At 58.0% G+C, this 15,697-nt stretch overlaps 6 protein-coding genes across 6 annotated transcripts; 3 read left to right on the top strand and 3 right to left on the bottom strand.

Annotated features, from left to right (window-relative positions):
• Positions 1–1,131: 1,131 nt before the first annotated feature.
• On the top strand, positions 1,132–2,744 carry CkaCkLH20_00369 (hard surface induced protein 3-like protein; the record flags this gene model as incomplete). The annotated part of the gene is made up of 2 exons (XM_038883089.1): positions 1,132–1,930; positions 1,981–2,744. The coding sequence occupies 2 exons, from the start codon at positions 1,132–1,134 to the stop codon at positions 2,742–2,744; spliced, it is 1,563 nt and encodes a 520-aa protein (XP_038751794.1).
• Positions 2,745–3,138: 394 nt separating this feature from the next.
• Positions 3,139–4,044, bottom strand: CkaCkLH20_00368 (uncharacterized protein; the record flags this gene model as incomplete). The annotated part of the gene is made up of 1 exon (XM_038883088.1): positions 3,139–4,044. One exon carries the CDS (start codon positions 4,042–4,044, stop codon positions 3,139–3,141), a length of 906 nt encoding a protein of 301 aa, XP_038751793.1.
• A 1,516-nt stretch (positions 4,045–5,560) lies between these two features.
• Positions 5,561–7,061, top strand: CkaCkLH20_00367 (uncharacterized protein; the record flags this gene model as incomplete). The annotated part of the gene is made up of 2 exons (XM_038883087.1): positions 5,561–5,750; positions 5,833–7,061. 2 exons carry the CDS (start codon positions 5,561–5,563, stop codon positions 7,059–7,061), a joined length of 1,419 nt encoding a protein of 472 aa, XP_038751792.1.
• Positions 7,062–7,501: 440 nt separating this feature from the next.
• CkaCkLH20_00366 (cell division control protein 14) lies at positions 7,502–8,436 on the bottom strand (the record flags this gene model as incomplete). The annotated part of the gene is made up of 2 exons (XM_038883086.1): positions 7,502–7,987; positions 8,041–8,436. 2 exons carry the CDS (start codon positions 8,434–8,436, stop codon positions 7,502–7,504), a joined length of 882 nt encoding a protein of 293 aa, XP_038751791.1.
• Positions 8,437–9,794: 1,358 nt separating this feature from the next.
• Positions 9,795–11,955, top strand: CkaCkLH20_00365 (polyprenyl synthetase; the record flags this gene model as incomplete). The annotated part of the gene is made up of 2 exons (XM_038883085.1): positions 9,795–9,924; positions 10,382–11,955. 2 exons carry the CDS (start codon positions 9,795–9,797, stop codon positions 11,953–11,955), a joined length of 1,704 nt encoding a protein of 567 aa, XP_038751790.1.
• A 501-nt stretch (positions 11,956–12,456) lies between these two features.
• CkaCkLH20_00364 (peroxin 24) lies at positions 12,457–14,004 on the bottom strand (the record flags this gene model as incomplete). Its single annotated transcript, XM_038883084.1, has 2 exons — positions 12,457–13,735; positions 13,787–14,004. The coding sequence occupies 2 exons, from the start codon at positions 14,002–14,004 to the stop codon at positions 12,457–12,459; spliced, it is 1,497 nt and encodes a 498-aa protein (XP_038751789.1).
• Positions 14,005–15,697: the final 1,693 nt, after the last annotated feature.

The raw sequence follows: 15,697 nt of genomic DNA, 5'->3' as shown, positions 1-15,697 counted from the left end.
GTGGACGGACCTGTCCTCGACTCTTCGTCCCTTGTTCCTGGACTACGACACGAGCAGACGAAGCACATCTGACTTCGTCCTCACATACACCACCACCTCATCGAGGCAAGAGAAAGCCGCATCTGCACCCTCTGCTGCGCATTGTGCAGACGCTTCCTCCCAACTCGTTGACGGCATCTCTGCACATGGTTCCATGGTGCATCCCTCCCCAAACCCGTCATAGCTGCCACACTTAAACCTTTCCACACCCTGAAACAGTCTCTTCTTCTACCCACACCACACGCTTCCTTACTGAAGTGCGCCGCATTACATCGTTACCCAACACTTTCACCTACCTTACTTCCTTACTTCTTCGTCCCTTACACATCACCCATTGCCCATTACGCACCCACACTTCACGCTCCTTCCGTGTGGTCTTGTCGTATTTCCTATTTTCCCTACGGATACGCTACCTAAATCCGGGTTGAAAGTGCACGGCGGGCACGTCTCCCATCTCCACGACGCCCACGCCTACCTACGCCCGCGCACCCACGCCTTCCTTCTATGCGCAAACCTCGCTCCGATCTCAGCCCAGTCGGACCCTTTCTTTTTGGTTTTGGGCTTGTTTACTGCCTGTCTGCGTCTGGAACATCTTCCAGAGATTCTCCACATATCTTTCGTTAAGGGCCCACGGTTGTGCCAGCAAAGAGACCCAGGAATCCAAGGTCCCTCCTCTCTTGACTTAAGCTGCAAGGTCAAGGTCCAGGTCCAGGTCACACGGGCTTCTTTGACGAGACAAGACCAAGACGGGCAGAACACACCCAGCGGACCGTCTCCCTCGGGAAACATCCATCCATCTTCTGCTTTCACAGGCCCGGGGTCTGTTCCCCATTACAATTACCTTGTCTCGCCTACCTTTCGCACCTTACACACCCGGTCTCTTTCCTTTCTCGCCCCTCCCATCTGCAGATCCAGCAGATCGTCTGAATACAAGGGTTTCCGGATCAAAACCATCACACTCCCTCCCGCCCCTTCCTCTTCTACTTCCACTCTGACTCCAGGCCCTCGTCGAAGTTGAGCTTGCTATCTGTCACTTCGGCCTCGGAAGAGTCAACTACACGCCCAAACAACCAACCGACACATTGCAGGACAATGAACGGGCACGCAGCTTCCAAGGTGTCGCTCTCACACGAAGAGGGTATGGGGCTGCTGGACGAGAAGACGTTGTCCGACGTCGAGAGCGAGAGCGGTAGAGCCGACCTCGAGAGCCGCTTCGCGATACCACGATGGTCGACAGTAGCACGAGGAGCCGTTGGCTACATGCGGGCCGTACCATGGAGGGTAACACTGATTCGGGGTCTCATCTTCTTGCTGCCTAGTTTCGTTCAAAGTCGGTTTACGAGAGAACGAGGCCGTCCCGAGAAGCTGTTCCCGACATCATATCTCGACGGCATGCGTGGACTCGCTGCTCTATTCGTATTCTTCTGCCACTACTTCTACCAGGCCTTCATCATCGCCGAAGGATGGGGCTCTTCCGAAAACAACTACCACATCCTCAAGTTGCCGTTCCTGCGACTGTTCTACCAGGGCCCGCCGGCCGTCTGCCTCTTCTTCGTCATCTCGGGATACGCCTTGTCGCTGAAGCCGATCAAGCTTATCCGGAGCCAGAAATGGGACGAGTTTTCGAACACCACGACATCTCTCATTTTCCGACGGTTCATCAGGCTCTACATGCCTACGGCAATCTCGACCTTCGGAATCATGCTCATGTTGCAGATGGGTGTCTACGAGTGGACCAGAGACTTCGCCATCGACCGAAAGTGGCACAAGAATGTCATGGAGCCTCATCCCAAGCCGTTGGATACGCTCTCTGAACAATTGGTGGACTGGGTATGGAGCATGTTCAACTTCGTCCACATCTTCGGTTGGGAGCGGTTTGGCGGAAGCACTTGTAAGTTGGACTCAAGCAATGCCTTTGCCCTGTACTAACACTGTTGGCAGCTTACGATGTCCATCTCTGGACCATCCCTGTGGAGTTCCGCTGTTCGATGTACCTTTTCGTCACCCTCATCGGTCTGGCTCGCGTGCGCACTGGTCTCCGTTTCCTCTTCCTCTGGGGAATCATTGCCTTCACCTACCGCAACAACCGCTGGGAACTGCTTCTCTTCTACTTCGGCATGATGCTTGCCGAGTACGACCTGATTCAAGGAAACCACAACAACAACCAGCCGCCCTCCGCCCTGCCGACAAACGAGAAGCCCCCCACCAAGAGTCGGTTCACGGGATTCCTCTGGGCGATGTTGAGTATTCTCTCCCTCTACTTCATGTGCCAGCCCGACATCAACTACGAAAACACTCCCGGCTGGGTTTGGCTCTGCACGTTCATTCCCAAGTGGTGGGATGAGGAAGGCTACCGTTTCTGGCAATCTATCGGCTCTGTCCTTTTCGTACTGAGCGTCAGCCATTCGCCGAGATGGAAGTCCTTCTTCAACACTGCGCCTATCCAGTATCTGGGCAAGATCAGCTACGCCCTCTACCTCATGCACGGCCCGGTGATGCACACCGTCGGCTACACCATCGAGAGATTTGTGTACAGCCGCACTGGCATCGAGGGGTGGTGGTACAACGCCGGTTTCATCATTGGATCTTTCGGCTGCATCCCTGCCGTTATCTGGGCCGCCGACGTCTTCTGGAGATTGTTCGACATCCCGACGGTGCGGTTTGCGAAATGGTTTGAGTCAAAGTGCGCTCTCAAGCAACAGTAGAAGAAGAAACCACACGGCGCTTGCGCGTCTGCACATATGTCTGCGACAAACGCTCAATAAAGAGCTGGGTCTGGAAAGTCGGTACGGGAATCGACTAATAATAGCATGACAACGGCGTTCTATATCACACGGCATTATTACTATACCTGGCGTCGGGAATTATTTTTTATGGGGATTACGGTCTTAACCAAACCTTTGGGCATGTTATAGATAGGCATCTTGGCAGGAATACACCTTCCAGAGCTACATGACGGACTTGAACATTGTACAAATTAGTACCAAAGAATGTGGGAAACGTAGCAGATGGAAATAGACTCTTCCAACCGAGGGGTATCAAATTCATTCCTTTCTTTCTTTTCTTGAAATCTACCTCCTTAATGCCCGACATTATGTCTCAGCCGATCATGCTCCTCTTCCGGCCCCTCATCCTCACGTCCTCCAGCTTCTTCAACGCCACGGGTGCCTGCTTATAGGAATCGCGGTATGCGTCCAGCACATCCTGGAAGAACTCCTCGGCACGCGGGTGCGTGCTACCGAAGGCGCGCTCTAGAACGTAGAGATCGACCGCGCGGTCCTCGTCCGAGGTGCTCTGGCTCGCCAGCCCGAAGTCGATGATGTATACCTCCCCCTCCAGAACCGAGGTCCCGTTCGACGCGGACGCAGACGGCCGAGGCGGGCGGAGCATCATGTTCGACGTCGTCAGGTCCCCGTGCACGATCCCGATCTTGTGCATCTTGCCCACCGCGGCGCCCATCCTGCGCATCAGGTTCTTCAGTTCCGTGGCGTCCCTCCTCCGTCCGACGACTTTGTCTTCTGCTTCTTGTTGTTCTGCCACTCGCGCGCCCTCCGTTCCCGCCATCACGACCTCTTTATCCCCCGCCTCCGACGTCTCGGGGATCTCGGCCAGCCCCTGCCCCTCCGGCACGGCGACCACGCCGTCGAGCCACTCGTTGACGCGCACGCGGACGGGGGCGCCGGGGATCCACTCGAGCATGATCCAGCCGGCGGCCTCGTCGAGGCCGTAGAGGGCGGGGACGGGGCAGCCGTCGCGGCGGCACTTCGCGAGGACGCGGGCCTCGGCGAGGATGCGGGCGCGGGTGAGGCGGGCGTCGAGGGTCGGGTGGCGGTAGGGCTTCGGGGGCCGGTACTTGAGGGCGGCGGGGCGGTCGGCGGTCAGGAAGGTCGTCTTGTAGAGGCGGGCCTCGGCGCCCTGGGTCACGAGGGTCGCGGGGCCCGAGGAGGAGGGGTGTGTTAGGAGGGGCGGGAGGGGGAATTGTGTCGGTTCTGTGGTCGTCGTCATGGTTGCTCTCTCTCTCGCTTTGTGTGCTTGATGGAGGGGGGTGACGATGTGATGGGTTCGGCGGCGTGGGGTGGTTGAGGTTGAGATCGTGGTGGGTTGTGTGTGGTGTTTTTTGGGAATATCTTCACTTTCTACTCTCGCCCGGCGGTCGGGACGTACGTCGATTGAGGAAAGTTTGGAGGGGTAGAGGGTGGTGGGGTGGGATTGACCGCCTGCCTTTGATGTGTTTCTGCCGTTCTGGCGAGGAACCGCTAGATGGAACTGGGGCAGCCGGTGGGAGGCGGGAGTTTCGTGGCGGGCCGGCCCTGAAGCTCCGTTCCCGAGTGCGGGTGTTTCTTTTTGGACGGGCGAAAATTTCCAGACAATTTATCCAAGACCTGGGGTTTCGAGGTCTAGAATGTTTCGGTGTTCAGCAAGCAATCATTCGAATTGATTGTTTTTCGGTCGATGGTTACTTGTTTGAAGAGTGTGCAATTCTCGTGCTGCAGTCCGCTGGGCGCGTACACTAACTCCAGCAGCGATAATGCCGAGCTCATTTATCTTCTACGGGGATTCCGCGCATCTGTCTTTCTTCGGATGTTGACTTACTGAAGGCGGATGGACGCACGCTCACTGGCTTCTTGTGAGGGTGCCGAATATTTACGAGTGTAAAAGACATCTTCGTCCATTGAGCTTTCATTGCACCTTCTTCAAGTCGAAGTTGGACAGTCTCGACGCAAATCGTTCATCAAGGAAGACTCCTACACCTCGCATCATCGAGTCGGCGCCGCTATTGCCGCGGGTCGCAATAAAACCCTTCTTCCCCAAGCAAGGGACGAGATATGTCCTGCATCGGTCACACTGGGGCCGACCGGCCTCCCGACATGCAGCCCGGCGGCCCAGCACCACCACTACCACTGCATCTGCACGACAGCCAACCATTGCAACCAGGCCACCAATCAGCCCTTCGCAAATGATCTCTTCGGCGGCGGCCGAGAGGGGCGAAACACATTCTGCCTTCCTCTATTGCGACTAATCCATCGAAAAGAGGGTGGCAGCCCGCTGCTCTTGCTGAGTCTGGATATGCAGGCCAAGTGGTTCTTCGCGCCGTCGGATAGTCGTTGGCACCCTTCGTCCCGAAGACTCGAGGAGGGAAGTGCTCTTAGTTGCAGCGCTTCCGAAGAAGAGTGAGGAGAGAGAGATACTATGAAGAGGCTGCGAGCTGTGCTTACGGACTATGCTCCATCGAGTCGCATGCGTCTTTACCCATGAAGCTTACCATACCCTCCAATTGGGGTTTGCTTACTTTGCCTGCCCTCTAGGTCTATTCACTCATTCTTTTCTCTCTTGTGTATCTCACCAGCTACCCCGTCGCCACCTCTCGGATCTCTTGTGCAACGCCGCCTCGACCGTCGCGCCTCTGGTGTAGCCTCACGCAGGACAACGGGCTCTTAAGCCTCGGAGTGCCACAGCAACATCACTCAAAGGTCGGAGACGTTTACATACTCAGGTCCGAGCGACCGCTGAATCATTACATATGGCGACCCTTGTGATCGCCGCGCTGGCCGTGAGCGCCGGCTCGGCTGCCGGACACGGAGGGAGGAGATACGCCGCCGTCGACGACCTATCCCCCGCAGGCGGCGGCGCCCTCGTACCGCGTTTCTTCGTCGACGAACCCAAACTCGCCGCCCGCGACGGCTCGCCTTGTCCTGCAAATTCGCATTCATGTAAGACGTCCTTCTCCCACTCTTCCGTCGTGTAGCCACGGCGCCATCCCGACGCGCAAAGCGTACTAAAAGCTACTCCCAGGCCTCGACATCCGCTTCCCGGGCCATTGCTGCGCCAACGATCACTACTGCTACGTCAAGCCCGACGGCAACCCCTGGTGCTGCCAGATCGGCTCGACGTGCGGCTCCGTCTGCACGTTCCCCAGGTACCTCTGCATGACCACTCTCGTTGTGACGATGACCCCGTCCCCGACGTCCGGCGGGTCACCGGCCTCGACCGTCGTCACCTCGACGACCACCTCGAGCGGCTGCTGCGGCCGTAGGTGCACGTCGACGAGCAACTTCCTCTGCCCGACGGACCTCGGCGGCGACTGCTGCGAGTACGGCAACACGTGCGCCTCGGACAACAAGTGCGTCAAGACGGTCTCCCAGTCCACTTCCATGACGGGCGGGCTCACCCCCGTGGATCCGGGCTGCACGGCCACGACACAGCACGCCTGCGAGGACGGCGGCGGGTGCTGCGACAACCTGATGCACTGCACCGTCAGCTCCGGCACGGCGGCCTGCGCGCCGGGAAACCCGACGGCGGGCGTGGACTACAATCCCGACGGGGAGAGCAGCGGAGGGCTTTCGTCGGGCGCCAAGATTGGCATCGGCGTGGGCGTGGCGGCGGTGGGCGTCATATTGTTGGCATTCTTCACCTGGTTCTGTCTTGTCCGGCGAAGGCGACGCGCCGGCGCGATGACGACGGCTTCTCAGCGGAGCGGGGGCGCGAGTCGTGTAAGCGGCGCAGGTGGAGGAGGAACAGCAACTTCGGAACGACCGGGACGGAGCGCGAGGGCCATGTCGGAAGTGACATCCGGCTCGAGACCGACCGCGCGCCGGTGGGCGACGCAGGACTACTTCGGCCCGGACGCCGTAGCGGGGCCGTACACGGAGACGGAGACGGTGGCGTCCGATGATGCCGCGGCTGCGGCCGCCGCCTCGACGCCCGGGAGGACGAGGGGCGTGCCGTTGCAGGCGCATTCGCCGAGCGACGTCGTCGCGCCGGTGGAGATCGACTCGCGGGTGAAGAGTGGGTTCGGGAGGAGCGCCGTGGCTCCTGTGCCGGAAGGAGTGGCGACGCCCCCGACGACGGAGGGACGGTTCGAGCTGTACGGGTCCGAGATGCCCTCGCCGTCGCCGCCGATGCCCTCGCCCCCGCTGATGACGCCGCGGAGTGTGCAGAGCGCGAGGAGCGTGTCGATGATGGAGAGGTCACCGATCGATAGGTCGCCTGGTCCGGCTCCGAGTCCGGAACCGAGGAGGTGATGGGACAGTTTTCTGGCTTTCCACGTCTTTTGTTTATTTCCTTGGCGCCTGAACTGACAAATACACACGATCGATGATACCTTGCTCAAGATGTACAGATCTCTCGTCGTTATAATGTCTCTGGAAGAAAAGGCGCGGCTTTAAGAATACTTATTATGCGATGGGATTGTAGTGGGAAACTTTTTTGCGTAATGAGCAACTCCATCTGAACCGAAAGAAACTCCAACCGTATCCGTGATCAAAGCTGATAAAACGACAACATTGACCGTCCCTTTCCCCTTCCCGCCCTTCGCTAACGCCAAACAGTACGAGTACGCAAATGACGACTGGAAAACGCGATGATGAACGCATGCGAGTCTAATAAGGAACCCCCCCAATGACAACCGAAACACCAAACAGGAGACAACAGATAGAGGACACCAAGACCGAGAAGAGGGACCTCAGCAGACGACGCCGCCGAAAGGTGTGCACGTCCGCAGGTCCTTGACCAGATCCTCGACACTGCTCAGGTGGCGGCCCAGTAGCTCCTGCTTCTCCTCCGTGGTCAGGGTGTCGCCGGACTCGCTGCCGGCGCGGCTCCGGGCGTAATACTGGGAGTCCGAAGCCGTCGAATTCCCGGCGCCGAACGCGCCGGTCAGCTTGCTGGGGCTGCGCTGGTGGAGTGTCGGGGCGGAGGCGCGGGAGTCGGGGCGAGGGTTGGAGGGGACCTCGGGCATCAGGTAGAAGTAGAGAAACTCGACGAGCTTGAGTTTGACCTCGCGGGCGGTCGAACGAGACTTGAAGAGGGACGTTACGGTGAGGAGACCGTCGAGGGCTTCGAAGGTGCGGGTGTTTTGCGGAGTGTCGATGAGGGCGACGACGAGGGTCAGGAGGGTCGCGGACTGGATCGCAGGGCAGTTTACTGGTTCAAGGAGGTCGAGGAGGAGCTGCGCTCGAGTTAGCTTATTTTCTGCCGCAAGGGGATTTGGGGTGAACGGACGTTCATGTTTTGTTCTCGTGAGAAAAGAGCCTTGCTGGGCGGGTGAAGCAACAGGACGCCCTGGATCAGGTCCAGGGAGCTGAGGATCAGGAGGTCGTTTTGTCCGTCGGCGCCCTTGCCCATGAGGCGATCGAGGGTGTTGATGAGGCGCAGCGCGACGTTCCACTCGAATCCCTCCTGCAGCTTGAAAAACTCGCGAAAGGCCAGGTCGTCAGAGAGATCGGACAGCGATTTACCGCGTGCCTGAGAGGACTCGTCGTCCGACTTTGAAGACTTTGAGGGCGAGGATAGGCAGATCTGGGCGAGGAGGCCCTCTACCTGGCGCAGGCCCTTCCGGATCTTGGGGCCATCGTAGGAGGAGAGGTAGTCGAAGGCGAGACTGAGGAGGTTCTCCATCTTGGTGTTTGGCGATATTGTTTTTCGATTTTGTGTATGCCGCCGGGTGGCTTGGTGGCTGATTGGATTCGTAGTGTATAATGCAACAGACGTCCAGGCGCGCAAATCAACGGTACAAAAGAGACGATGCTGATTCCCGTTGATGCGCCGAAGTAATGATGGAGAAAGTCCGAGAGCAGTGGTACGTCGGTGTTAATACAAGAAAACAAATAGAAGGTAATAATTGGACGAGGACAAGTCCTCCAAGGGGCTGACGGGGGTATCGCGATCGGACGACTGAAGGATGTCGAGGGAAAAAAAGAGAAAATCACAAGTCGATCGATCGCGCGCAAGCGTACAGTACATATGAGAGAGAGATGACAGCAAAGACGTCGGTAATGGATGCCGTGTGGACATGTGTGGATGTTTGTGTTGCGACCCGACGATAAATGCCCCGGCAACCGGGTCGATCAGAGCGTTGGGATGGGGATTTAGCGCGGCCCTGAAGAGGAAAGCGAGCTTCTGTTTGGTCCAAACGGGCAAGCTGTGCCTTATTAGCTAAGCTCGGCGATCAGCGTATGCGGAGCGGAACCTCTGCGTTGGCGCATTGCGGGGGCCGGGCCGGCTTTTGGGATTTCAGGGTCAAGGCCTCTTTGTTGTTTGCCGGTGTTACCTTGTCGTATTTAGCTACCTTACGATTAGGTGCAGATAACCTAGAATAAGCGAAATCTCTAGATTCAATAGCTTGGGGTTTTCGTCCCTGTTTCGAGCTTCACCACATGTCGTTCGGAAGCCGCGATGATCGGAGACGATACTGTCCGCCTGTCCTATCAAACCGTCAAATGAGCATGTCTGCAGCAGTCGTTGCAGTAGCTGCGGGTGCTTAAGAGCAGCACATATGACAGGTGAAACCTGAAGGCGCGAGGGGATGGCACATTTCAGTGTCTTGGAATTCTTTTCGGAGCGATGAACCACGGCGACATCTCGACCCGGTTGGCAGGATGCGAGGTAGGAGCATGAAGTAATATGGCAAGGGACTTAGGGGTTTGGAGGGGTCGTTTTACGTGCCATCCGAGCAGCTGCTTGTGACTTCCTTCTAGAAGTCCGTATTCATCGAGCATCTCTTTACGTCTCCTGTGGCTGATTCTTAAGGCGGAGGGTCCGCACGAGCTTCTGCTTCCTCTTTTATTTATTTTTTAATTCCATTTCCTCCCCGCCATACTACCATCCGCCACTTCAAGCTGCTGCGATAACCTACTGCTATTTCCGGCTCGCGTTAGAATTTCACAACAACGACCCATCTCGCACTTCGGAGCAAAGTCCGCGATCCCCTAAGGACTTCGGCATCTACGGCAACCCGACCTCAGCATCTCATCTGCCTGGCCATCGATGACGTCTGCCAGATCCCGCCCAATCCAACCATCTCCCCGCTGTCAATCGATAAGAGCTCCAACTCCAACTACGCGACAGGCCCCGGCATCTGCAACCGCTGCTGCATATCCAAGGTCGGTAAGCTGCATTCCATCGGCATGTGATTGCTGTTGAATCGCATGATTTCCTTCTTGATGCCGTTCATATTTCTTTCAGGTTTACATCTGGCTACAAACTGCCATGATACTGCAGGCTATGCTTGGGTCATTCTACAGCAAGAAGATTCACAGCAAGGATCAGTGATCCAGCTGCCAGCTGCCTTGTCACTTTACCAAACCCTTGCTTTCCCTGCAGCAAAGCAGAGTCCTAATAAAAAAAAGTCATGACGGTCTACATCTGCCAAATCCCCGCCAAAGAACCATGCAGGCGGACTGATACGGCTTCCAAGCAAAATCAACACCTGCATACAATACGCGGACAATCAATCAGAAAACTCCACTTCCCAACAAATCGTTCAATCGTCCTGCCCCCGGAACAAATACAACCTTGGCTGCAGCGCAAAGTGGTGACGTTGACACGCGGGCTGACATTACAGCGAATAGCACGACCAACCGCCAGCTGACCACCACCGATCCCTCCGCAGCCCACCGGGGTAGAGAGCTCCACCGCGCAATCCACCACGCGAGCTCTGCTGAGCTTCGGCCTGTAGCAGACGTCGAAGCTGCTCCTGCTGTCTCTCCTGCGGCTGCCACGGCGGCTGTTCCAGATCCAGGCGCTGCTGTCCATAAGAAGCCACGCATCTTCCGAGCCGCCTTTGCAAAGAGGCTCCCTTTCACGATGGTTCTGCCTAACGACACTCCTCCCACAAACGATCCAGGCGCCAAACCTGGAGACCCTTCAAATAACCCCTCCACGTCTTCTTTCCCCTCCTCCCCGCCAAACGCCATCCCTCCGCGCAGATCTTCCACCAGCCACTCATCCTCTTCCTCCTCGGCCGCCGCCGCCGCCGCAGCAGCAGCAATAGCATCTACCGTTCCGGCCCAAGCGACGGCGTCAACGACGACCTCCTCCAAAGCTCCCCTCCGCACCGTACCCGAAACCGACTGGCTCTCCCTCGCCGCCTCTATCGACTCCCGCACCCACAAACACTCGCACTCTTCCTCCTCCCACCGCCGCCGCCCTTCCGGCGCCACGACCACGTCCTTCACCCTCACAATGCAGCCTCCTCCCCCTCCCGACCCGGCGCGCTACGCCACGGCTGATCTCAACTTCACTCGCAAGGCCTGGCCTGAGGAGAAGAACAAGGTTATCACGGGTCCCTTCGACTACCTCTTCTCCCACCCTGGCAAGGACTTCCGCGCCCTGCTCATCCAGTCTTTCAACACCTTCCTCGATGTCCCCCAGTCCAGTCTCGACACCATTACGAACGTCGTTGGCATGCTCCACACGGCCTCCCTGCTCATCGACGACGTTGAGGATTCCTCATCCCTGCGCCGCGGCCTCCCTGTTGCTCACAACATCTTCGGCGTCGCCCAGACCATCAACTCTGCCAACTACATCTACTTCTGCGCTCTTCAGGAGGTCCAGAAGCTCAAAAGCTCAAAAGCAATTTCCATCTTCGCTGAGGAGCTCGTCCACCTCCACCGCGGCCAGGGCATGGACCTCTTCTGGCGCGACACCCTCACCTGTCCCACGGAGGAGGACTACCTCGAGATGGTCGGCAACAAGACGGGCGGTCTCTTCCGCCTCGGTATCAAGCTCATGCAGGCCGAGTCCCGCAGCCTGACGGACTGTGTCGACCTCGTCAACATCATGGGCCTCATCTTCCAGATTCGGGATGACTACATGAACCTGTCCTCGAAGGAGTACTCGGACAATAAGGGCATGTGTGAGGACCTGACCGAGGGCAAGTTCAGCTTCCCTATCATCCACAGCATCCGCTCAGACCCGTCCAACCTGACCCTCATCAACATTCTGGGTCAGAAGACGAACGACGTCGAGGTCAAGCGCTTTGCTGTTGCGCGCATGGAGAGCACCGGGAGCTTCGAGTACACCAAGCAGGTCGTCGGCGTCCTCATCGAGCGTGGACGGAAGCTGGCGGAGGACATCGACGAGGGACGGGGCCTGAACAAGGGTGTGCACATGATTTTGGACAAGATGGTAATCTGAGACGAGAAAACACAACTGTATCATTGACAGGCTTTGGGGCAAAGGGAATAATGGTTGGGAACGTCAATACCAGGCTATCATGGCGGGGATTTGGTCGCGGAGCATTCGGAAGGGACTGGATCGCATGCCCCTTGGTCATTCCCTTGGGCTTGTTCGATGGGTGGGTGGGACAGAGGGAGGGCATTTTCTTGGTGTTACAGAGAAAGCTGGCTGGCTGGCATGCCGGATGGGTGCATTTAGACTTCAGGGCACATTACAGACTTGCACAGGAACGTTGGCATGAGGCCCCGTTCACGTCCTCGCATTGCCGCGTGTGACAATGAATATCTACGATGATCATGACCACCAACTTGCGCTTCACATGTGTGCCGAGACCTGCGATGTTCATAATAGTGTTGGTATCTGGACCTTCCTCATGTCTCGATTATGTATGTTCATTTCATGTTCTCATTATATAATACAGTTGCGCCGCGGTCTCACTATCGTACCACAAGAGACCCTTCAAGTGGTGGTGGTCGTGGCCCTCCGCTTGACAAGCCGAACCCATCTCCGTCTCCTCCACTCGCCTCTCCGTCCGTTCCCGTCCTCGCCCTCCTCCCAGCTGAGCGTCGGCGCCGGGACCCTCGCCTTCCCCTTGGCCGTCGTGGGCGAGTCCATAACGCCACCGGAGAAAGGAGAGTTCTCGTCGTACATGTCGTAAACCCACCTCTCGCCCTCGGTCTCGACCTCGACGCCGGTGATGATGCGCTCCTCGACCCATTCCCTGCTCCAGAGGTCCAGCGCCCACTTCTTCTCGGACCACTCCCAGCCGTCCGGGGGCAGGACGTCCTCGAAGAAGCGGGTGCCGCGGGGCCGGTCGCCGGCGATGCGGGGCTGGGAGAGGGGGTCGTAGGGCGAGGGGGAGAAGAGCCAGGGCTCCCACTCGTCGTGGGACTGGCGTTGGAGCTCGAAGATCTCGACCTCGCGGGTCTCGGGGGCGGAGTCGAGGATGATGTCGGAGGCGATCCAGGCTTCGAGGCGGGAGCGGGCGTGGGCCTCGCGCGGGGCGACGTGGGTGTCGTGGGTGTGTGTGAGGAGGGGCGCGATGGCGGGGTGGCCGGACAGGATGAGGCCCCATCCTGCGACGAGGGCGATGAGGCGCCAGGGGAAGACGGAGGCGAAGGTGGTCATGAAGACTGTCGTGAGGGTCAGGGCGAGGAAGAGGGCGGAGGAGAGGGCCTCGTTGGAGAAGTTCGTGATGGGAAGGACGCTGGATACGACGCTGTCGTGGGCGACGCAGAAGTCGTCCATCGAGTTCTGGAGGTCGCGCATGTTGCGGAAGAAGTCCTTGCTAAGCTCCTTGACGGGCTTGACGGTGCGCGCCGGGGCGAGGGGCGGGCCTTTGGGGGAGTAGCCGACGGATTGCTCGGAGGAGAGGGTGCCGGAGGGCGGGGCCGGGTGGCGGGCGAGGAAGGAGGGGATGAAGACGGAGAGGAGGAAGCCGGCGAGGGGGACGACTGCCAGCAGGTAGGGATCGAGGCAGACGAACGTGTAGACGGCGAGGAGGGAGAGGGTATGAGTCGGACGGCGCCAGCTTAGGATTCGGACGACGCGGGCTTGGAACTTGAATACGACGCCGATGCGTGCGTTGAAGCGGCGGAAGTTATTGGACATGGTCGTGATATTGAAGTTCGGTCGCTGGGTGAAGGTGGACGTCTTGTCCGGGCCGAAGCCCGGGGCCAGGTTGTCGTCGCCGCCGGTGAGGCCATCGGAGCTCTCGGGAATGACTTGCTGGAGGAGTCTGTGTTTGTTAGCGGCGCTGGCAGGCAGGCTGTTCGTGATGGGCAATCACTTCTCCACTAGACGGTCTTGAATGCTCGTCTTCTTGCTCAGGTTGCTGGCGATCCGCGAACGCAGACCGGACTTCTTTGACGGGGTGGTCTCGCTGGCATCGGAGTCCTGCGGCCACTCATCTACGACGACGGTCGGAGGCGGCTGCTGCCTCTGCTGCGTGTGGGTGTCGGAGGTATCGTCGCGGGAGATGAAGAGATCGGCCGTGTATTCGTCCATGGTCGCCGATGCCGATGCCGTGACAACTAGGTTGTGTGGGTGGATGTAGACGGTGCTGTACGGGATGCGCCGGCGGGTGTTTCGTTTGTTGGGTGTTTAAGGTTGTGGAGGTCACGTCATCGTTTGGCAGGCAACCGGCGGCCCGGAATGCACAGCTGCTGCTCTCGTTGCGGCGCGCTTCGTCGGTGCGTGCCGTGCTGAAACTTGCGTGACCTGCAATAAGGTAGCTCGTGTGTCGTCGTCTGGTTATCGGCGTATGTGTATGGCGCACGAGTTGGAGATGGAGCTGTGTAATGCGGGCGAACTGTCTGGTCTGGGGTAAGGTACCTTTCGCTGGTTGCGGCAGTCGAAAGAGCTTCCGCAGCTGCATGTGATTTGGTGGGTGCCAGCTGGAGCCGTCGGGTCCGGTGGCAGCGCCTGCGGAGGCAGCGGCAGTGACATTTGCAGTGGTTGACATCACATGCGGCCCGCCGATGTAAGCCCCGACCCGACCGGCTTCAGAACCAGCGCCAGACATATCCAAACCAGTTTAAACAGCAGCTCCAGCTGCCACTCGATCCATACCGCTCTTACCGCCAATTCTCGCATGAATCGAAAATGTCGCCAGAATCGCGTTCTTTGACCGACGAACTAGTCCCGTACTGCGGTGAAAAGCGAACTTGAGAAACAGCTCTCGAGCGCATCCGCATCCGCATCCGCGTCCACTTGCCCCAGAACGCGGGCTGTGTTCCCCGCGGAGGACAACCCCAACGTGAAGGACAACTTACAGAAGAGTCTGGCGTGCGACGGGAGTGGCTGACGAATTGGGGGTGATGCAGCACGAGATCTAATTGCGTGGAACGGTAGATCGCAAGCGCGCAGCTTGCCCACCATCCCAAGAGACAATGCCATTGCCATCTGAAGACAAAAGACGATTGATACTCATACCTCCTCTCGACGCTCATCGGCCGTTTCAGCTCATGGAGCGACTGGAATATCTCATCTGTAGAGGTTGCAACCTCTGCAGAAACTTTGGCTCTTCATAAGGTGATGTCAACTGATTGCCTCACTTACTAGCCAACTCAAAATGACTTCTCCGCTTCGTTGAAGACAAGATCCCCCCATGGAACCAAGACGGCTTGGGGAAATTGCGCAACTCTTGGGCCGCTGCGGCCTGGTCAGTGCTGATGGATAACACGTGTTTCCGTAATTCGAGGAACAAAGAAGCACGCAGAAAAATCCTTTGAAGATTCCGCCATCGTCAACATGACAAGAGAAAGGCTTGAAAGGGGCCAGGAAATAGGGCAGACTTTGCGCTAGAAGAAAAAGGAGGCATCCCTTGACTTGCTTGGGCCTCGTTTTGTTCCTGCCCGCCGCATGCCAGTCCAGGCCAATCGGGCCATGGCAGCACACCAAAGTGGCAGAACGAGGGTTTCTAGGACTTGACTCTTGAGCAACGGCGCGTGGTCAAAGACGCCTGCATCGCCTCATGGTGGGCGAGACATCGGAATCAGCGAAGAGTTCGTTGGGTTGAAGCTCCAGAAGCTAGGATCCTGCTGCAGCCCGCGCTCTATGTTGGAATTGGAGCCAGTTTGCTAGTGTTTCCTTGGCTGAAAGGGGGAGCAGATCGCTACAGAGTAGAACCGGAGCATTTGAGGAGAGTCGGGCGAAGTTGGCGGAAGGTATCTCTTAGCAAGGGGCAGCATGCCCCAGG

Source organism: Colletotrichum karsti, assembly GCF_011947395.1.
Source record: "Colletotrichum karsti strain CkLH20 chromosome Unknown Scaffold1, whole genome shotgun sequence".
Lineage (NCBI taxonomy): Eukaryota > Fungi > Ascomycota > Sordariomycetes > Glomerellales > Glomerellaceae > Colletotrichum > Colletotrichum karsti.
Note: the sequence above shows the minus strand (reverse complement) of the source record. Positions and strands in the feature narration are given on the sequence as shown.